Source organism: Delphinapterus leucas, chromosome 16 (genome assembly GCF_059928025.1).
Source record: "Delphinapterus leucas isolate spDelLeu-1000000601 "Yukka" chromosome 16, BTC_Dleu_Yukka2, whole genome shotgun sequence".
In the NCBI taxonomy this organism is placed as follows: Eukaryota; Metazoa; Chordata; class Mammalia; order Artiodactyla; family Monodontidae; genus Delphinapterus; species Delphinapterus leucas.
Genome location: NC_143144.1, coordinates 10,510,009 through 10,532,974, shown reverse-complemented (window position 1 = coordinate 10,532,974; position 22,966 = coordinate 10,510,009). Strand labels below are relative to the sequence as shown.

The 22,966-nt window shown below is 45.3% G+C and overlaps 1 protein-coding gene across 2 annotated transcripts in view; it reads right to left on the bottom strand.

Moving 5' to 3' along the window:
- Positions 1-22,966, bottom strand: part of MTR (5-methyltetrahydrofolate-homocysteine methyltransferase) — a 114,293-nt gene that overhangs the window by 3,873 nt on the left and 87,454 nt on the right. For both annotated transcript variants that reach the window (XM_022553110.3, XM_022553111.3), the window contains exons 25-29: positions 15,604-15,685; positions 7,970-8,068; positions 6,589-6,664; positions 3,903-4,058; positions 2,196-2,392 (exon numbers count right to left, since the gene is read on the bottom strand). In XM_022553110.3, the coding sequence (XP_022408818.1) occupies positions 2,196-2,392; positions 3,903-4,058; positions 6,589-6,664; positions 7,970-8,068; positions 15,604-15,685 (610 nt within the window). The remainder of the gene's footprint in view (positions 1-2,195; positions 2,393-3,902; positions 4,059-6,588; positions 6,665-7,969; positions 8,069-15,603; positions 15,686-22,966) is intronic.

The following is a 22,966-nucleotide window of genomic DNA, read 5'->3' as shown; positions in this document are numbered from 1 at the left end:
GGGTCTTACACATACTTCACAATCAACACGTTTGCTGAGAAGGTAAATAACAAATGACTAATATTTACTGAGTGCTGACTGTGTCAGGCACTGGTCTTGGTGCTTTATACGAATTAACTAATCCAATCCTCTCAACAACCTTGTGAAGTAAGTGACACCACCAGCTCCATTTTATACAAGAAATCCAAGGCAGCGAGAGCTTGAAGAACTAGTTCAAGGTCAGACAGTGGCAGGCCCATGGGTCTGATCCACAACCAATGCTCTTGACCACTATTACAACACTGCTTAGGAAAGATCAATTAATGAGCAGTCAACCCAGAAGCTTCACAGCTATTTGCTTGCCAGCTCTGGAAACAAGTACAGTCTAATCGACACTGGGCAAAAAACAGTTAAGTGGCTGCAGACAAGAAGGTATTTGATAAAGGCAAGTGGAAATGTCACAGAGCCAGGGCCAGCTATGCAGGGAGGAGCTGCCTTCCACTTGTACTCTGCCCAACAACTGTTCTTTGCTAACAAAAGCCAGGAGATACAAAGTTTCCCAGCACCACAAGGAGAGACAGGTCACAGAGCCACACAGCTCTTTAAAATAGACAGCGATCAGAGCCACTCAGAACAGAAGACTCCCGGAGCAGTAAGTCGCTGCAGCCAGAATTTTCCAGCGTACTGGAAAAAAGCACATCCTTAGAAATAGCTATCTGGGTAGGTAATACACGTACTTTGAAAAGTCATTATATTAAATGCCCTAATACAGTCCCTCACAGACTGCCTGGACATGAATGGTGTTGGATGTAAAAAGAGGTCAGAAGACACAGGACTTGAAGGATGGAAATTCAGGCCAGGGTGGAGGTTTCTGACCTTAATTACTTCTTTAAAAGAAAAGTCACCAGTTCCCTAGTGAGGAGGGGCTAGAACTTAACATTAGAATCCTCTTGTGCTCTGAGGTGTCTGACCCTGAGTGCACGGAGTGAGGATGCACCAGGCCTGGGTGCAGAGACTGAGGATGTACCGGGCCTGGGTGCACACAGTAATGGTGTAGCTGTCCCCGTTTAACTTGTTATGGTACTGTTTAATGTCCCAAGTTTAAGGATTCCCTCAGACGTGGTTATAGTTAAAACATCTGACATTATGAATTACATTGTGATTATGATTAAAAGCAATACTATCACTCCTGAATGACTGAAAATGGTAATAAGACCATGCGAGAATCACTTGCTACTGTCCTTTGTTAATGACTGGTGAATTCTGGCTCCGATTCTTGATCAGGGCAGTTTTGTGGGTTTTTTTGCGGTACGCAGGCCTCTCACTGTTGTGGCCTCTCCCGTTGCGGAGCACAGGCTCTGGACGCGCACGCTCAGCGGCCATGACCCACGGGCCCAGCCGCTCCGCGGCATGTGGGATCTTCCCGGATCGGGGCACAAACCCGTGTCCCATGCATCGGCAGGTGGACTCTCAACCACTGTGCCACCAGGGAAGCCCCAGCTCATTTTTTATAGCAGCTAAAGGGACATGCTTACAGATTTGCATGTTTAAAGGTGGGGTCATAGGAGAGGGAGCCATGTGGAGGAGAGCCTATTCTATGACCCGGGAGAAGCCAGTGGCATGAGAGAACAGCCATCGGGGTGTGGACAGGCTGGGCTCTCCCCTCCGAGCTGCGCAGCTCAGCGCACTCTCCATCAGCTTTCGTTTTCACCTCTGCAAAATGGAAACATATAAACTGCCCGACAACAGGTTGTGTGGAAATGAAACAAGATGGTCCATTAAGTGCCCTGCTAAGCAGCTGGCCCCTGGCAGACATCCAGCGAATGTCTGCTCCCCCCCCCCGCCCCCGCCTTGAGTAAGGAGCCGCCACTATTTTAATGACAGGCCCGGATGCAAACCAATGTTCTTGAGCAAGTGAATGTCCACCTGTGCATGACCCCCCGAGGCAGCAGCAGTGTTTCTCCTCACCCATCCAACCCCGACAGGAAACACCTCCCTCCTGCTGGTGCCCGAGAGGCCCAGCTTCTAAACCCACACTGGCCCCTTCTCTATATCACAAATGCCTTGGGCTCGGGGCTGTGACTGGTCATTTGGGGTGAGGTGGGGCAGAGCTATGCTTACACGAAGTTCAAACTTACACCATTCTTATTTATGTTTTGTGAGTGCTTAAAACAAAGAGTAGGGCAATGTGTCCGCTGGCCGCACGGCCTCCGCACCTGCTGCCTGAGTCCGTAGAAGGTGGCGATGGGCTCCATGGCCTGGGGTGCCGCGCCCTCCGCATACAGGTGGATGTCGTCCTGGCTGCTCTGCGCTGGCCAGAACCCAACCACGCCCCTGGCGTGGAGCTGCTTCTGACTAATCAGTGCCTGCAGCATATTTTGGGCATCATCATAGACTTTTTTGGCTTCTTCACCTGTTAGGAAAATATCGTAAGAATTCACTTAGAGATGCCAATAATTACCAGCAAAGAATGCTTCTTTTTAAAACTACTACCTCTCCTCAGTCATCTTCTCTCTTCACCCCTCTCTTTTCCCCTCAAATACTTTAAAAATCAGTGTTTGCCATCAGCAACCCCAGGTGCATGAGCTAAGGGTTCAGCAGTTCTGCTAAGTGCAGCTCCCGGACACAGTCTGCTTCGCCAGCTCAAGCCACTTATTTTTCCATTTAACAAAAGGCAGAGAGCCAGCTCTTGGCTCCCCGCAGCAATGTGTCAGACAGAGAGCGAGACAAGGCAGGCCAGACCCTTCCACCACCACGTTCCTCGTGCACAGACAGCTCCCCTGACCTCGCCGTGACCCCTGGGGGTGCAGAACAGCCTGAGGAGTGGAGTGTGGCTTCAGTGCTGCTCCTGGGTGGCCCAGCCCAGGGCCCGTCAGGCCCTCACCTGGCTCCGGCGGGAGCCAGCAGGGTTAGGGTTAGGCTTTCCGGGCCTGGCCAGCCCTGCTTCAGCCACTCAACTGCTCATCTGTGATCACCCAGGAGCAGATCAGAATGAGAGGCCCTTGCCCACTGCTGCACCTCGGCTAGCCTGAGAGCCGCTGAGTCACAGCACCTAACACGCACCCCAGGGCCCCCCCAGGAAGTGGGCAAGGGCCACTCTCCCAGGCTCCCCTCAGCCCTAACCCCACACACCCACCAGTCCACCCCCCACTTCGCTCTGAGCTGGCTGTTACAGAACCCTTTGAAGGGCTTAGTGTTTCGGTCCCATGTCTCTGGGGGCAGGGCTGACAGCGAGACGCAGAGCTAGCAGTTTATCTATCAACTAGCTTGTCACCCCCAGCCCCTCCCCAGCAGGCACAATAGCCTCCTTGCCAGTCCCCAAGTCAGCCCACGTGTCTGTGCCTTCCCACTCGGTCTCCTCGGCCTGGAGTGTCCTTTTCTTCATCACTACCTCACATGCCCAGTCCCAGGCCCAGTAGCTCCCACTAATCTTCAAAAAGCAGTTCAAACACCACCTCCTCCAGGAAGCCTCTCCTGATGTCCCACTCTGAGGTCTGTCTCATTTCCCTGTGTCCACAGAAGCTGGGCCTTGGTCCCGCAGCAGGAGCTCGTCCTGCTGTACGGGAATCACCCTCCAATGCTGCACCAGCCAGCCAGGTACCAGACGGCAGCGATGATACATCTTCTTTTTGATACATTTTTCTTTTGTTTATCCCCAGTGCCCAGCATGTAACTGATGTCAATAAACATTTAGTAAAGAATGGATAAATGAAATGCGAAATGTAGTCAGTAAATAAGGACCAACCCAGCAGATTACAAACTGTCAAAGAGCCGAGCGGATGGAACAGTACCCTACATCATGTCATAACAGTAAACTCTCTCCTGCATAATCCACCCCGCTGCTCACCACCTATTCTTGTCTTCAAAGTCCCAAGACCATGTCTCGGATACCAGGGCAGGATGGAAGGACTTACTGAACTAACCTACAGCTTTGTCGTCAAATATCTTGGGAAAGCCTCGGTTTGGGTATTTGCCCCGGAGCTGCCAGACATCGAAGAAAGGCTTCCAGTCAATGTAGTCCACCAGCTTCTGCAGGTCGTAGTCTTCAAAGACCCGAGTCCCAAGGAATGTGGGCTTCACTACAGGACAGAGTGAGAGGCGTGAACCCTGGCGCCGGCCTGGAGCTCAGTGCCACTCATGCCTGGCGCCGCCTGCCAGAGGCCTTCCCGCTCTGTTGGCTCCCACGCTCCGCCTCCCTCCTGTCACCCGGAGGAGTTGTTTTACAAAGAGGGGAACTTGAAATTACTGAGGAGAAGGAGTAATTCGCCAGCACATCTTAAAAAAACCTCTTCTTCCCCTGCAGCTGACTGACTGCACCGCCCTTGGAAACTCTTCCCTCAACCCTCCCCACCAACACCCCCGCCCAAGAAACAAGACAGACTGGGGTTGATCTCACTTGTACAAATGAAGACAATACTAAAAGAAAGAGCACTGGAGAAAGACACATGTAACAGGTCACTTCCATAAAGTTTAAAAACATGAATCAATAATCGATCAATGTATTGCCTACTGAACATATGCACATAATCGAAGTCTGCGGAAATGCACGGAAATGAGGCATCAAATTCAAGATCCTGCAGGGGAGGGAGGGGCTCACAGTAATTCCCACATGTATGGTTTTGTCTTTTTTAAGTGGGCAGTAGCTTATTCCTTAAGTGCCTGGTGGAGGTACACGAATGTTCAATACAGTCTTCTTTACACCTCCTTGTGAATCTAAAAAAGATCCTAAGTGAAATACTGGTGAAGACTTCAGAGACAGACGGTGCCACTGGGCTTCCTGGGGCACCAGTACCACCCCGCACCACCAAGTCCCGGTTGGTTAGGCTGGGGTCCAAGGTGACCACTCCGCTGCCCGCTTCCCAGCCCTCATGCCCTCAGTTTCCTGATCTGCAAATAAGGATCAGAGAACTTAAACTAAAGCACCACGCTCAGGTGCTCAGGGATAACACGGAAGTCTCAAGAGTGTTTTTCCCTCGTTAGACAGTAACAGTGAGAGGTGAAAGTACAGGAAAAGAAAAGTATGTGCAGCTTCTTAATTTTGCCTGGAAATCTCTACCTTTTGACATAGTTCATGGTAGCTTTTCCCCATGTGTTCCTGGTCATCTTTTTATTATACAGGACAATCCTTGCTTTGTAAATATTCTATTATGCTGGTTTGTTTGGTAATGAAAAAGAAATTACAGCTATTCTCCTGACTGAAGTGTCACCCTGCCTGGAAAGTCAGGGAAACGCTCTGCTTCCGGGTCACTCAAGGGTGTTATTCTTGAATGAGCTTGTCGGCCAGAGTTGGAGATGTGTTTGAGGTTTTACCACCAAAGGCCTAGAGAGAAGAACCTTTCCTTCTCTCTTTATTGACTTCTTGCAACTACGCTAAGGCTGGGTTGTCCTTAGGGGCCCTACATGGGGGTTAAACAGCCACTTGAAAAGTGTCACCACTGCCACCTGGTGCTGCAGGCCTTCAGTGGACTACTGCCACTGACATGTATTTTGGACGCTTGGCTTGGCTAAAATGGGCTCCCCCTTGTGATATTTTTCCAATTTCATACTGAAAGGAAAAGAGAAAATAAGAGTTTGGACTATATAGTGATTCATATTTTTTCTAAGGTTTATATGTCTTATTTTATCCTCACATTTCCATAAAGTAACTCCTTTTTTACATATTAGAAACTGTCAAACATGGAAGCAATATGCTCAAGGTCACTTGGGATCAGAACCCAAGCCTCCCAGCTCCCCATCTGCCTTCTTCTCACTAAACCGCACTGAACTCAGCAGGACTGAATCTAGAACCCAGCTCACCTACGTTTCCAATTTAATCCACTCTGCTGAGTGTGTGCAGAACACAGGGGTCGTGAGCAATGAAAGTGGATTTGAGATGTTACCTTGGAAATACAGATTCAATTAATATAACCCCTGTTCACCCTGTCTCGATTTTGCATTCCTATCACATGCCTCTTTGAACCTGTCAAAACGTCTTACACATTTTATTCCTTCATGAACACCTATGCAAGGCAAGAAAAGTGGCTAGAAATCAGAAGGGCAAGAAACCAAATGAAAGAAATCAAAAGAGGGAAGCATCCAAGAGAGAATGAGAGTGAACAAAAATAGGAGAGCCTGCTTCACTGCAATGTTTTAAGGTCTGTTCAACGCGCAGGCATTTGCAATTTTAGACATTCCACGTCTGCACTTGGGCCCGCCTGGGACCTAGGCCAAGGTAGTGACAGCACCACCTAGGCAGGTCTCTAGAATTGGCTTCAACCTGAAGGAGGCCCACTCAAACAAAGCACAGAGGCAAGAGTATGGGTTTAGAAGACAGATCAGAGATAGAATGCTAGTAACCTCCCAAGTTATTACCCGAAACTCAGTTTCTTCAAGTAAAAGTGGGGATAATAGCACTTCCTGTGTCAAGGACTCAGAGCCGCTGCAGGTCAATCTCAGGACAGTGTTTAGTTCTCCATAAATGGCACCTGTAGACTTTTATTTTTGATCATCACTGTCCTTCGTCATCACTACTGAACATAATTAAGAGTTTTTAGCTGCCTGTTTGATTCTGCTGCTCAGTAAATGCACAGTTATCACATGCACTTTTCTCTAACCAATAGCCATACAGACCTGGGGGAGGCTCTGACAGCCAGTCAATATGGAAACCACTTTCTCTAGCTTGCCTTAAGGTTAAGTATCTTCTTTCCTATGAAAAAAGGAAAAGTTATTCAGTCAGAGACTCAGCGTTTCAGCTGCTACTATGAAAGCATGCCCAAGGAAGCTAGTAAATAAGTTTTGCAAGAAAACATATGCTTTTATTCACGAAAATTCAGATCCTAGAAAGCTCTTCCTTTTCCATCTAATATGGCTTCACATCAGCACCAGAACAATAGAGAGTAAAGATGCAATGAGCACCCGTTACATATGGATACGTAAATGCAAGGCGGACCTGCAGCCTTTACGGTGAGGCCTCCTGCCTGTACTTCACCTGAGGCTGGGATTAAGTGGTGGCCACTGACCGCCCTGAGGCCCAGGAGGCAGAACGAAGAAACAGCCAAACGTAGGCAAACTAAGGAAGGGGAAGGCCAACCACAGTGCCCTGGTCCAGCTGACACCTCAGAAACTTGTTCCCGTCTCGCTGTCTGTTATCCCATTTCACTTACCTGGCCACCCCTGAAATACACCCCCCGCCTCCCCATACGCAAGGCCCAGCAAGCAGATAACCAGGAAGAAGTATCCCAACGACCTCTAAGGAGTAATCATGCCTAGTCTCCATGCATCTCCTGAAGCTAGTCTACAGAGGGACAGTTCTTGAAACATTCTGCACAGAGAGCTTCGGGCGATCAGGCAGAGAGACTTACAATGGTCCTGTCTAATGTCTCCATTCTCTTCCATTATTTCCTCAAGCATAAGGATCTGTGGGAGCCACCTCAGTACACTCAGTCCCCATCTCCCTGCTGCCTATGAGCTCATGTTTTATTCATTCTCATAAGTGGCAGCCAGCACAGCACCCAACACCTACTTCTTACTCAGTACATGTTTGGAGGAATAAATAAAATTAACCTTAATATAACCCAAAATTACTGGGAACACTGAAGAACGCTGATGTGAACTAGAAAGTAGGACTTCCCAAAAATGATCCCAAACCTTCCCCTCCTCCAAACAGCAAATTCACATTAAAAACTGTAGGATCGGACTTCCCTGGTGGTCCAGTGGTTAAGAATCCGCCTTCCAATGCAAGGGATGCAGGTTAAATCCCTGGTCAGGAAACTAAGATCCCACATGCTGTGGGGCAACTAAGCCCGTGCACCACAACTAGAGAGCCCGCGCACTGCGACTACCGAGCCCGTGCACCCTGGAGCCACGGGCCACAACTAGAGAAGCCCGCATGCCGCAACGAAGATCCTGCGTGCCACAACTAAGACCTGATGCGGCCAAAAAAACCAAAAAACAAAAAACTGTAGGATCATTTTATTACCCAAACAAACGGGGACCTGTTTTTGTCACTTACCTTGAGAGACTCATAATGGTCTTGTCTAATATCTTCATATTCTTCCATGATCTCCTCAAAGTACTCATCTTTTAGATTCTCATCTAACAGTTGAGAACACTGAAAATGCAAGATCCAAGTTCAATAACCATAGAGCAGCGAAAGAAGATAAAACATGAGTAATACTGGTCAGTCCTAGGGTCATCTCCTTCAGGAAGCCTTCCCATACTAACATCATTTCCTCTCCCTTCACCAGTTGTGCTAATGCCTGCCTGGCTTTACAGTAAAGGGTTAACTCAGCAGGCCTGGGATGCTCCAATGTTGCACGTTACAAAGAAGAGACTGGACTTTGACCGCTCCTGGGAGATAAACTCTAAGCCCTCAGAATATCCTGCCTGATAAAGAATGTCTTTGTCTACCTGGGGCCTCAGGCCATCCCAGAAAGTTTATGCTAACAAGGTGAATTATGGGGGAACTTGGCTTACGTGCTATCTAACCTCTGGAGGGGTTGAAGCCTGAGAACCCCCTAAGGTACTCAGACAGGTCAGACAGGGGAGCCCTGCCTATGTGACTGGCTTGCAATAAAAGCCCAAGACACTAGGGCTCAGGCGAGCGTCCCTGGTTGGCAACACTCCATACATGCTGTCACACATCATTAGTGGAAGAATTAAGCTCTGTCCGTATGACTCTGAGGGGAGAGACACCCGGATGCTGGTGCCTGGCCTTTTCTAGATTCCACTCAATTTTAATCTGTATCCTTTCATGGTTATAAACCGTGATTGTGAGTATAAAAGTGTTTCTGAGTTCTGTGAGTCCTAGCAAATCACTGAAACTGGGGGTGGTCTTGGGGCCCCAAAACACACTACCCCCTCTTCAGGGTTTCAAAGATACTCTGTTCATCTCTCCATCACTGCATTTACCACAGGCTTCCAGCATCTGCCTAGGCATCTACCTCCCTGACTAGAGGACAGGCCCTGTGAGGGTAGGATTGCACCTTAACCACCTTCGTGCCCCTGGCTTCTAACGTGGGGCCCGGCACGTAGAAGGTGCATCCTCACAAATGTTTGCTGATGGAATGAGGCTGATCTTCATAGTCAACCATGAGCTTGTGCTAAAATAAGAAAGGAAACTGATCATCTGAGAAAAGTGAGGCTACTCAGTAAACTGTAAAACTAGAATCAGCTAAATAGTATTTATGACTATGATTACCAAATAGGTAGAATAGCTGCCACCAAAGCTCAAAATAAAATCACAAAGGAAGAGGAAATGGCTGCTGCTGTTCACATCAGTTCCAAAATCACAGTACTGTCCCAACCCTGCATCCTCCAGCAGGATTTTGTCACACACAAAAAGGCAGGGAAGTTCAATACCATTATCTGAAATGGAGGAAGTTCGGCTGGATGATGGCTAAAGTGCCCATCAGCTTTAAATGTCTATAATTCTGTGTGAATTGTCTAAGTATCTCTAATAAAAATCCAATCAGCTGTGAGTTAGTATAAAACCAAATCACTTTATTAAGAAATATAATCAGTAAAGGCCCTTGTGATAAGCCTAAAAACAGGCTCCCAAATGGTATGCATACTAGAGTAATTCCCAGTCTTATGTGAACCTCACCTCAATGGAGTCCCCATTTAGGAAATCCAGCAGAGCTCATGAAAACAAGAAAGGATGTCTGCTCCTGAGCTCCCCCAAAGTACATGCAATCACTGTTTTAAAACACTGTTGCGTTCTGCTAGAATTTAAACTCTGAGAAAGTAACCCCCCGATTTCCAGAACTTGACAGCATCCAACACAGGAACTACTGGGTAAATGGAAGGGGTTGCTGCTGTTGGCTGGTCCCTTCCACACCCCCCGTGGAGCTCCTGCTGCCAGAGCTGCGGTGACAGGCCCCTCCCTGCCCAGGCTGACTTGCTCAATGGAAACAAGCTCATGGCCAATTATATGGGCTAATCTATGTGGTCCTTCCATCACAAAACCAGAGTCCATCCTGTGTTTTCTTGCCAACCATCAGACATAGTAGAACTTTTCCTTTTTTTCTTTTTTCTTTCTCACGGCAAATTGCAGCACAATTTACGGTGGGAATATGCTGAAAATTTATTTTCTAATTTAAAGAGGACTGAATATTCACATCTTGTTTTTTATTTTTTAAAAAAAGGAAAGAAAGTAAGGGGGCATCCATCATCTGGTCTAAATCTCCAACTATTATGTATGTAATTGCCACATTTTGGAACCTTTCAAATAAATACATGAGACAGTAGCTAGAGTGTGAACCTGCGTCATGATCACTGCAGTGAGATCAAAAGACTCTGAACCATCAATCAATCTAAACAAATCAACCTAAACAAACTGTACCACTGACTCCCGAAATGTGTCACTGGCAATTACCCAAATGATTTGCCATCAGACTTATGTCTGAGTAATTTCAAAAGGTGGCTGTTTCTTTGTATATGAGAAGAGCCAACTACTGTCGACTGCTTGGCTGGACCAAACGGTAAAAGGCACAGACACCCACGCCTCATCCTCTGCTGGCTTCCAGCTGGGTCCACGGGGCTTTAGCTCTTCCAGACGGTGGAGGAGTGGCCTCGGAAGAGAATCAAGGGACCAAGTCATTCCCAGCTGAAGTCTTCCCCAACCTGTGGGGTCAATGTTACCACTGTGCATGCAAACGGGACCAACGCCTGGTCTCTAAACAGGAAATGTTCACAGTCATTCATTAGCATTTGAAAACAGGAATAAGCCTTAAAGAGAGGCTCACTGGTTACTCAACCATGGACCTGACATAACCTCTTTACGAAACACTATCCAAATATAAGATCCAAAAAATTGTTTTTAAATTGAGTTGTAGAAATGTAGTTTATTTGCACGTTAGTCTATCTCAATGGCAATTTAAATAACTGCAATTTTATGGCTCCAGCCCGATTTAATTTTATCCTTCTTAATAAAGGAGACATTAAATATTAATGGAAACAAGTTTAACTAACGCCTCACAGAGTAAGAGCACCTGCATTCAAATCCACACCTGTTGCTTCAGGGATGTGTGGCCTCAAGAGTGACTAATCTCTTAGTTCCTGTTTCCTCACCTCTAAAATGGGGATAATGAAAGTATCTACCTCATGAGGATAAAATAAAAAATCCATGTGAAGAACTTAGCACAGTGCTGGGTACACTATAAATATTTAATAATGTTAGCGATTATTGTATAATTTTCATATAAGTAAATTCAAAGATCTGAAAGAATTCCTTTGGAAGATGGCTCAGGAAATGTGTCGCCCTGGTCCAGGCTGCGTGACAGTGCCTGGTAGTGTCACAAGTCACCAGGCCCCTCGCCTGCAAATGTGAAGGTTGGACTAGATTAATGGTGCTTAAATTGCGCTCTTTCAATGAGAACCAGGAATGGGATGAGGGGTGGAAGGGGCTGCTCTTCTTTGTATTCTACTGAGTTTTCAGGGGAGACATCACTTGCAAACAAGGTTTCTGTGGCTAAAACAAACTTGGAAACCACTGGACCACATGGTCACTCAGATTCCCACAACCTATTATATCCCATTATTCAGTGAAAATAATGAAACACATAACAAGAGACGATGTTAGGCTTCACTGATGGAGAAAAGCAGGAAAAACCACTTAGGTAAGTTCTTTATTATATTTACCAAATTCTGTGTTTTCAACATATATCTGTGAATGCTTTTCTGCCCTTGGGTAGGGTCAACTGGCCCATTCCAGATTAAACGTTTTTCTACCTGGAAATGGGTCATTAAAAAAAATTCTACATTCCTTACTACTCAGCCATAAAAAAGAACAAAATAATGCCATTTGCAGAAATATGGATGGACCAAGAGATTTTCATACTGAGTGAAGTAAATCAGAAAGAGAAAGACAAATTCCATATGATATCACCTATATGTGGAATCTAAAATAGGACACAAATGAACTTATCTATGAAACAAAAACAGAATCATGGACATACAGAACAGACTGGTGTTTGCCAAGGGGGAGGGGGTTAGAAGATGTAAGCTTTTATACAGAGAATAGATAGACAACAGAGTCCTACTGTATAGCACAGAGAACTGTATTCAATGTCCTATATTCAATAATGCAAAAGAGAATCAGGCTCCCTGGCTTCAGACTATACTACAAAGCTACAGTAATCAAGACAGTATGGTACTGGCACAAAAACAGAAATATAGATCAATGGAACAGGATAGAAAGCCCAGAGATAAATCCACGCACATATGGTCACCTTATCTTTGATAAAGGAGGCAGGAATGTACAGTGGAGGAAAGACAGCCTCTTCAATAAGTGGTGCTGGGAAAACTGGACAGGTACATGTAAAAGTATGAAATTAGAACACTCCCTAACACCATACAAAAAATAAACTCAAAATGGATTAAAGACCTAAATATAAGGCCAGACACTATCAAACTCTTAGAGGAAAACATAGGCAGAACACTCTGACATAAATCTCAGCAAGATCCTTTTTGACCCACTTCCTAGAGAAATGGAAATAAAAACAAAAATAAACAAATGAGACCTAATGAAACTTCAAAGCTTTTGCATAGCAAAGGAAACCATAAATAAGACAAAAAGACAACCCTCAGAATGCGAGAAAATATTTGCAAATGAAGCAACTGACAAAGGATTAATCTTCAAAATTTACAAGCAGCTCATGCAGCTCAATATCAAAAAAAACAAACAACTCAATCCAAAAATGGGCAGAAGACCTAAATAGACATTTCTCCAAAGAAGATATACAGATTGCCAACAAACACATGAAAGAATGCTCAGCATCATTAATCATTAGAGAAATGCAAATCAAAACTACAATGAGGGGGCTTCCCTGGTGGCGCAGTGGTTGAGAGTCCGCCTGCCGATGCAGGGGACACGGGTTCGTGCCCCGGTCCGGGAAGATCCCACATGCCGCGGAGCGGCTGGGCCCATGAGCCATGGCTGCTGAGCCTGCGCATCCGGAGCCTGTGCTCCGCAACGGGAGAGGCCACAACAGTGAGAGGCCCACGTACCGCAAAAAACATAACGAAACAAAAAAAGAGATGAATGGATAAAGAAAATGTGGCACATATATACAATGGAATATTACTCATAAAAAGAAACGAAATTGAGTTATTTGTAGTGAGGTGGAGGTACCTAGAGTCTGTCATACAGAGTGAAGTAAGTCGAAAGAGAAAAACAAATACCATATGCTAACACATATATGTGGAATCTAAGAAAAAAAAAAAGGTCATGAAGAACCTAGGGGCAAGACAAGAATAAAGACACAGACCTACTAGAGAATGGACTTGAGGATAAGGGGAGGGGGAAGGGTAAGCTGTGACAAAGTGAGAGAGTGGCACAGACATATATACACTATCAAATGTAAAATACATAGCTAGTGAGAAGCAGCCACATAGCACAGGGAGATCAGCTCAGTGGTTTGTGACCACCTAGAGGGGTGGGATAGGGAGGGAGGGAGGGAGACGCAAGAGGGAAGAGATATGGGAACATATGTATATGTATAACTGATTCATTTTGTTGTAAAGCAGAAACTAACACACCATTGTAAAGCAATTATACTCCAATAAACATGTTAAAAATATATTAAATAATGCAAAACATTATTAAAAAGAATGCATATATATGCATAACTGAATTACTTTGCTATACAGCAGAAACTAACACAACGTTGTAAAAAAACTATACTTCAAATAAAATTGATTAAAAATTTTTGCATTCCTTTCATCTCTGGCACAGAGTTAAGAAGTGCCCATTCATGTTTGTAAATATTTGTCAATGGCTGAAATCTCTCTCTGGGTTGGTGTCAAGGTCCAAGTGTCCTGGCACCCTTCCTATTACTCAGGCCAGCACTGCTGCAGCTGGCTTGGGGGTGGTGCCGGAAAACACAGGACACACACACCCGTCCTCCTTCCGGCAATGCACACACCCGCAGTGACCACGACACGAGCCCAAGGATATTTTTTCACATTTCTCTAGTACAATTCAACAGAAGATCAGCTCTGTGCTTTGTGACCACCTGGAGGGGTGGGATAGGGAGGGTAGGAGGGAGGGAGACACAAGAGGGAAGAGATATGGAAACATATGTATATATATAACTGATTGATTTTGTTGTAAATCAGAAACTAACACACCATTGTAAAGCAATTATACTCCAATAAAAATGTTAAAAACAAAAACCAATAGAAGGTTTTGGGCAATACCCTCAACTCACAGCCCTCTGTTGCCCCTTCAACGCAGCTCTAACTCTCAGCGCTCGCTGTCGCCCCTTCAGTGTAGCTCTGACTAAATCTCAGCGCTGTGTGTTGCCCCTTCACAACAGCTGTAACTCAGCGCTCTCTGTTGCCCCTTCACAGCAGCTCTAACTCTCACCGCTCTGTTTGCTTCTTCAGAGCAGCTCTAATTCTAAGCGATTTCAGTAGCCCGTTCACAGCAGCTATAAACCTCATCGCTCTCTCTTGCCCCTTCAACGCAGCTCTAACTCTCAGCGCTCTGTTGCCCTTCAGAGCAGCTCTGAATAAATGCCAGCGCTCTGTGTTGCCCCTTCCCAGCAGCTCTCTCACCACTCTGTTTCCACTTCACAGCAGCCCTGACTCTCAATGCTCTGCGTTGCCCCATCAACGCAGCTCTAACTCTCAGAGCTCACTGTTGCCCATTCATAGCAGCTATAACTCAGCACTCTGTTGCTCCTTCGCAGCAGCTCTGACACACTCTCAGCCCTCTCTGTTGTCCGTTCAATACAGCTCTGACTAAATCTCAGGGCTTTCTGCTGCCCCTTCAACGCAGCTCTAACTCTCCGCGCTCGCTGTCGCCCCTTCAGTGCAGCTCTGAATAAATCTCAGCGCTCTCTGTTTACCCTTCACAGCAGCTCTAACTCTCAGAGCTCTGTTTGCTTCTTCAGAGCAGCTCTAATTCTAAGAGATTTCAGTAGCCTGTTCACAGAAGCTATAAACCTCATCGCTCTCTCTTGTCCCTTCAATGCAGCTCTAACGCTCAGCGCTATGTGCTGCCCCTTCAACGCAGCTCTAATTCTCAGCGATCTCTGGTGCCCCTTCACAGGAGCACTGACTGACTCTCAAGCGCTCGGTGTTGCCCCTTCAGAGTAGCTGTAACTCTAAGTGCTCTCACTTGCCCGTTCTCAGCAGCTCTAACTTCCAGCGCTCTGTGTTGCCCCTTCACAGCAGCTCTAACTCTCAGAGTGCTCTGTGACTCTTCAGAGCAGCTCTGACTAACTCTCAGCATTCCCGGTTGCCCCTTCAGAGCAGCTCTAACTCAGCGCTCTCTGTTGCCCCTTCACAGGAGCTCTGACTATCTCTCAGCGCTCTGTTTGCTCCTTCAGAGCAGCTCTAATTCTAAGCGCTCTCAGTTGCCCCTGCACAGCAGCTCTAACGCTCAGCGCTCGCTGTTGCCTGTTCAGTGCAGTTCTGACTACATCTGAGCGCTCTGTGTTGCCCCCTTAGAGAAGCTCTCTCAGTGCTCTTTGTTGCCCCTTCAACGCAGCTCTAACTCTCAGCGAGCTCTGTTGCCCTTCAGAGCAGCTCTGACTAAATCTCAGCGTTTTCTGTTGCCCCTTCAGAGGAGCTCTACCTCTCAGCGCTCTCTGTTTTCCCTTCACAGGAGCTCTGAAACAACGCGAGGCCCACACTTACCACCACCACGCTCTTAGATGCGTCCAGGACGTGGATCACAGGCGCGCTGTATCTTGGGGCTATTTTAACTGCTGTGTGGGTTCTGAAAAGAGGCGTTAGGGAGAAAAACATATCCGTCAGGGCTGACAGTTCCTACACAAGTCTTGTTCAGAACCATTAGAGATAATGTGATTCTACAGTGCTTTCCAGAGAAAGATTTCAAGGTACTTATAAATATTGAACTCCAAATTTGCCTTGGAAAATGAGAATGACTTTCTCCCCACCCTAAGAGGGGGAAGCCAAGGGGGAAAAGGCATGGATTTTTGGCCCAGACTACAAAGAAGCCTAGGAGAAAATGAGAAGGATGGTGTCCTCAGCTCTCTGTACTAGCAGCCTGTCTGAAGTAAGGGAACCAACCGGCCCGGGCACAGCACTTTGCTGTCATAAAGGTCAAGTGGAGTTTCTTCCTGCAGATGAGCTGGGCCTCCAGCCAGGAGCCCTGGAGAAGCAGACACTGGCAGGAGCCACGGGTCACCACTCCCCAGCTGCTGCTCCCTGCCCCCGGGAGACACCAACACCTCTCCACCCCAAGCCCACCTTGTACTTGTAGGAAGGAGCCTTGGACCGTAAATAAATTCAACACAAAGTAACACAGAGAGGCCAAAGCAACAATATCTTATCCTAACATTAGCTCAGCCCCAAATCCCTTTTGCCAAACTTGAAAATGTCAGTTCTGAGGAAGAAACACCCTTTAATCCTTAAAATTACCTAATTTTACCGCAAAATTGCCCTCTGATTGCTGAATGTTTATAGCAATAGCATAGGCTACACATCTGCTATTTCATTACGGAACATAACATTAAAGTGAGAACTGAAAATGTATACACCCTCCGCTACTGTAGTTAAACCAGGACCCTGAAGCTGGGACAGAAGTGTGGACTTTGCCACAATTCCACATAAAAGGGTGACAACAGTAGTTTCCACAAGATGGACAGTGTTCCCAGTCTTTTCTCCTCCTTCCTTCCCCCTTAAAGTAGCAGCAGCTTTCCCCAAGTCAGATACTTTCATATTCTTTCTCCTCAACTAAAATGTATTTTCATTTGGAAAGATGTCCAGAATATGCTACTTTATGAGGAAAAACTAAAGTAGCAAAACAGTATGTTTAATACAATTTTATTTAAAAAAGAAACAAAACAGGGCTTCCCTGGTGGCACAGTGGTTAAGAATCTGCCTGCCAATGCAGGGGACACGGATTCGAGCACCAGTCCAGGAAGATCCCACATGTTGCGGAGCAACTAAGCCCGTGCGCCACAACTACTGAGCCCACGTGCCACAAATACTGAAGCCTGCACGCCAAGAGCCCATGCTCCGCAACAAGAGAAGCCACCGCAGTGAGAAGCCTGTGCACCACAACGAAGAGTAGCCCCCGCTCGCCACAAGTAGAGAAATCCTGCACACAGCAACGAAGACCCAATGCAGCCAAAAATAAACAAAACACTACCACCCTCAACCTGCCCCAACCAACCAACTTGTATATAAGTGTCTGTATATTTAGAAAACACAGAGAAACAGACATCAAAGAGTCAGCACTGGTTATACGGAGGTTAGAACTGGGGCTGAAAGTGGGAAGGGAGAGACTAAATTTTACTTTCCATTCCTCTGAATTGTTTGACATGTTCTAGTAAGTGTGGATTATTGAGGTAATTTTTAAAAACCAAGAGAATATTAAAGGTGCATTATTTGTGTAAGTGTGTTTTTAAGAGGCTTCTAAGGGAAGGCTCTAAAGACTTATTCATAATGAGACAGACAAGACCTCTAACATTTCACCTGTCCCCTTTCTAAGCATATTTCTGTGCATAAACAGGAAGCAAAGGACTAAAGCCATAATCCACCAGAACTGGGCTGTGAGATGGAAGTTGAGGCCTAGGCCAGTTAGCGCAGGAGATGCCTTCTGGACTGGGAGGCCCACCAGCAGGGGGAGCTGCATCTCGGCTCTGGAGCAGCCTAACGAACACCACTGCCTCCTCAGGACCCGTTTTGTGCCTATTGTGTGTTTGGGGACCGAAGATTCTGAAAATATCTTGGGTAGTCTATGAGGGGGTGAAAATTTTCAAACAGTAGGAAAAGTTATAAAGAAGGTGTTGCTTCCAGTTTCAAAACACAAGTTAGACTCTGTATGCGTCCTCTTCCTCAGATGCTTCCTTAGTAACTTGAGACACACAAATATACCTCAGTCTTTCTTCTGCATGAAGTTCCCCCAGGAAACAATGTTTTAAGCCTGACGTAACTTGTGACATTTCTTTTAAAGACAGCCAGTAAAATTTACAATGTTTAAATCAATATAATTGATATTTAGTAAGTATCCAAGGGTTCTCAGTGTAATTCTGGCCATTCTCTCTTTGATGATCTCCTGGGAAAGGGAACTGAGAAGAAATGGATGGATTTCATGATTTAAAAAGACAAAACAAAACAAATCAAAGTGCTCCTTTCCAACGCAAACACTGCCCAAGCTGGATGAGCACAGGTATGAAATTTGAGCTTGCCCAGCTATCAGAGTGCTTCCGGGGACTTCCCTGGCAGTCCAGTGGTTAAGACTCTGCGCTTCCACTGCAGAGGGTGAGGGTTCCATCCCTGGTCGGGGAACTAATATCCCCCATGCCGCGCAGTGCAGCCAAAATAAACAAACAAAATACCACATCAGGGCTTCCCTGGTGGCGCAGTGGTTGAGAGTCCGCCTGCCGGTGCAGGGGACACGGGTTCGTGCCCCGGTCTGGAAAGATCCCACATGCCGCGGAGCGGCTGGGCCCGTGAGCCATGGCTGCTGAGCCTGCGCGTCCGGAGCCTGTGCTCCGCAACGAGAGAGGCCACAACAGTGAGAGGCCCGTGTACCGAAAAAAAAAAAAAATTACCACACCAGGGCTTCCCTGGTAGTGCAGTGGTTGAGAGTCTGCCTGCCGATGCAGGGGAAGCGGGTTCGTGCCCCGGTCTGGGAAGATCCCACATGCCACGGAGCGGCTGGGCCTGTGAGCCATGGCCGCTGAGCCTGCGCGTCCGGAGCCTGTGCTCTGCAACAGGAGAGGCCACAACAGTGAGAGGCCCGCGGTACCGCAATAAAAAAAAAAAAAAAAAAAAAAAAAAAAAGAACAAGCACTCCAAGCACTTATTTCATGTCATACCTTATCTCAGAACTAGTGTTTTACATAAATGCAGCATAACCAAAACTTAAAATTTGATGAGAAAAAATGAGAGAAAATGGGAAATAAGGATGGGAAAATTAAGATGGAATCAGGAGGGCTTCCCTGGTGGCGCTGTGGTTAAGAATCCGCCTGCCAATGCAGGGGACACGGGTTCGAGCCCTGGTCCAGGAAGATCCCACATGCCACAGAACTAAGCCCTTGCGCCACAACTACTGAGCCTGCGCTCTAGAGCCCGTGAGCCACAACTACTGAAGTCCTTGCACCTTGCACTTGCACTCTAGAACCTGTGCTCCGCAACAAGAGAAGCCACTGCAATGAGAAGCCCACGTACCGCAACGAAGAGTAGGCCCCGCTCGCTGCAACTAGTAAAAGCCCACACGCAGCAACAAAGACCCAACACAGCCAAAAATAATAAATTCAATAAATAAATTTATTTTTAAAAAAAGATGGAATCAGGAGTGAGATTAGCATGTAAAATTCATTCCTTGAAATCCTATACAGAGGAAAATATTATCAGTTATGTAATTCAGCACCTTACCTCATAGCAGTTAAAAAAAAAAAAACAAAACAGAAAACTCAGAAAATTACCTCCAGCTTTGAGCAATGTGACTTCCTGTTGAATTCTCCAAGTTTAAACTACACAAAAGATAATTGAAAAAGACACTTTGCAGTTATTGGCTTTAAACCAGTTAAAAATTGAGAGCTAACTGCCAGACTTGTGCCCTTGAGAAGTTCTGTAGCTAAAAGGGCCAGATTTCCATTAAAGTCATTTCTAGTTTGTGATACAAAACCATCTGTATTACAGACAGAAGAATATTCAGTTTTCTAGTCTCTTATAGCTACAGGTTAAAAGGGGCCATTCCAAGCAGATTTCTACCCACATATGACCCCAAATCTGTATAAACCTTTCAGCCTCTCCAAGGATCCATCCTCAAGCCTCATTTCGTGTCTTGGGGGTACAGTTCTAATTCTCTCATGCTACCTACCTCAGGCCCCTGAGGTTTGGAAAAGCCATGCTGCTATTCCCCTCACAGATCTGCTTTCATGAGAATTTGGAACTCCTGAGCCTCCATTTGCTCAAAAACAGCAAAGGAAAGAACTGGGCCTCTGCTGAGCCCTCCATAGGTCTGTAGGAGGTGACGATAAGCGTTCTCAGATGACTTCTGAGACATTCAAACTCCCGAATGCTTTCTAGCAAAGCTGACTCTCCTAGGGTAGAAGCCTTCTTACACAGATGCGAAAAGCACTAACCATAAAGAGATCGATAAATCAGACTTCATGAAAATGAAGAACTTTTGTTACCCAAAATACCACTAAGACAGCAAAAGGTAAGCCATATTGGAAAACTCTATTTGCAATATATATTTCTGATAAAGAGTCTTGTTTCCAATATAAAGAATGCATACAAATCAGTAAAAGAAAAAAAAAGGCAGAATACCTAATTTTAAAAAAAAAGATTTAAAAAGCATATCCAAGTGGTCAATATACACATGAAAAGGTACTCAACATCATTAGTCAGTAGAGAAATACAAATGAAGACCTTAGCAAGATATTGTTACATACACACTAAAATGGATAAAACGGAAAAGGGTGTGGAATAATTGGAAATCTCATAATTGCCAGTGGGAGTATAAATTAATACAATCACTTTAGAAAAAATACCTAATGCCGATGACCATATGCATATTCTGTGACCCAGCAAGTCTGCTTCAGGGCAGAAACACATACATAACAGCATTCCGTGTAATAGCCCCAAACTGGAAAAACCCAAATGTCCACCAACACTAGCATGGATAAATAAGCCAGAGGGCATAATACAATGCAATATTATACCACAATGGGAAAAAAAGCAAAAACAAAAACACTACTGTAATAATGAGCTTAGGCCTTAAAGACATAATGTTGAGCGAGACACAGAAGAATGAATACGTACAGTAGGATTCCACTTACACAAAGTTGAAATGCAGACGAAACCAAACTGTGGTGATAGAAGATAGCATGACTAGGTCGGGGGATCCAGTGAAGTTCCCAGAGTGTCATTAATGTTCTATTTCTTGATCTGGGGGTTATTACATGGGTGGTTTCATTTTTTAAAAAATTCATCAAGTTGTTTACCTGTGACTTGTGTACTTTTCTACATGAGTGCTATACTTAGCAAAAGTGCTTACTTAAATAAGAGGGCTTGACGAAGCAAGCCTCCACGTCTGAGATCTCACCCACTGTCACCACTTTAAAATGAAGGCAGAAGGGGGAATTTTACACTGACATTCCTGGAGGCTGCACGAGAATCTGTTTTTCAAAGGCTGCTCTTGCACCACAATGGAGAAGGGGATGGTTACCTGGAAGCACCACTACTGGCTTTTATTTTCTAAATAATTTTTCAGAAACTGCAACAGGCATGGAAGAGAATAGAACCAGAAAAGCTCATTGAGAAACAAAACATCAGAGAGTTAAAGAGACCTTGGGAGGTCATGGGATCCAGATTTCTCTCTCCTTGGAGGAACACATTTAGTTTCCCAGATGAGAACAGATATTCTACAATAGCACTAAGACTGTGGGTGATTTCTGATCTGATTAATTTTAACTTGATATACCAGATTATAACTGGTATAGAGTCATAGCCATAAGAGTCCTTTATGGCTAAGTTTGCCAATGATGTATCCTGAGAGGTTAGTCATGTTACTTCCGGTTATTTTTTAAGAAACCTCTTTAATCTGGTGGCTCTTACTTGGTAAGAGATATAGTAGAATTAACTATTGGTAACATTCCAACTTGCACAAGTAGCAATATGTGGTTTCCTGGTATTGAATTCCCAAGTGCAGTGTCCACATAAAGTGGTTCTCATTTGGAAACCAGCATCACATTTACATAACTCATAATGCATTTCATTACATCTGCTCATTTAAGTATTTATTTATCCTCTTTTACAACGATGATTTTAAAAGGTCTTTCATTTTGACAATAATCTGTAGATTCCCTTACCATTCTCTTTGCTAAGCTAATGAATATTCACACTATAATCATCAATTACCCACAACCATGCTCACTGAAACCTCAGTTATCGATGGTTGGTCATATCCCTGGAGAACGATCTGCCAGTTTCCTAGTGGGTAAGTCCTTCGTGGAAAAACAAACCTAGTTTTCTAATGTGAGCAACAATAGCCACACTACTGAGTCCTTCAAGTATGAAAAGTAATTAGTGGATACATGACATAGAACCCTGACTACTCATGAACATGGTCCATTCAGGTTATAAATGGAAGGATGGTCAATTTTATGTGCCCATTTGGGTAGGCCATGGTACCCAGTTTTTGGTCAAACAACAATCTAGATGTTTCTGTGAAGGTATTTTTTAGATATGATTAACATTTAAATCAGTAGGCTCTGAGTAAAGCAGATTGTCCTCCGTGTGGGTGGGCCTCATCCAATCAATTAAAGACCTTAAGAGAAAAGGCTGCAGTCGCTGAGGAAGAAGGCCTTCTGCCTCCAGACTGCCTGTGGACTCAAGATACAACAGCAACTCTTGCCTGGCCTCCAGTCTGCCCACGTTCCCTGTAGATTTCAGACATACCTGCCTCCATATCGCATAAGCCAGTTCCTTAAAATCCATCACTCTCCCTCCCTTCCCCCACACCCCCTATATAGATACACACACACACGCACACACCCCTTACTGATCCTGTTTCTGTGGAGATCCCTAATACAAATGGCTTAACATACAGTTGTTTCCAGAGTGAAAGGAACTCTGGAATAGCTTTAGTCCCACATCTACTGTATATTGTATCAGAAAAGTAAACTGCATGCTTGTGTGACCATCAAGGTCAATGCTCCTCCTGGGCACTGCTCCCTGCCAAAGTGAACTACATGGGGCATAAGGAATGTGTCATGAGAAATCTAATATCCATGGAACTCTGCTCAACATTACGTAACAACCTAAATGGGAAAAGAATTTGAAAAAGAATGGATCTACGTGTATGTACAAATGAATCACTCTGCTGTGCCCCTGAAACTAACACAGCATTGTTAATCAACTACACTCCAATATAAAATAAAAATTTTTTAAAAGTCTAATACCCATAATTAACATACCTCTCACCAAATATCATTATGATCGTGACCCCAGGAGAAATCCGACAAACTGAATAATAATGTGACCGAATTTGAACTTTCTCTTTAAATTATTTGAC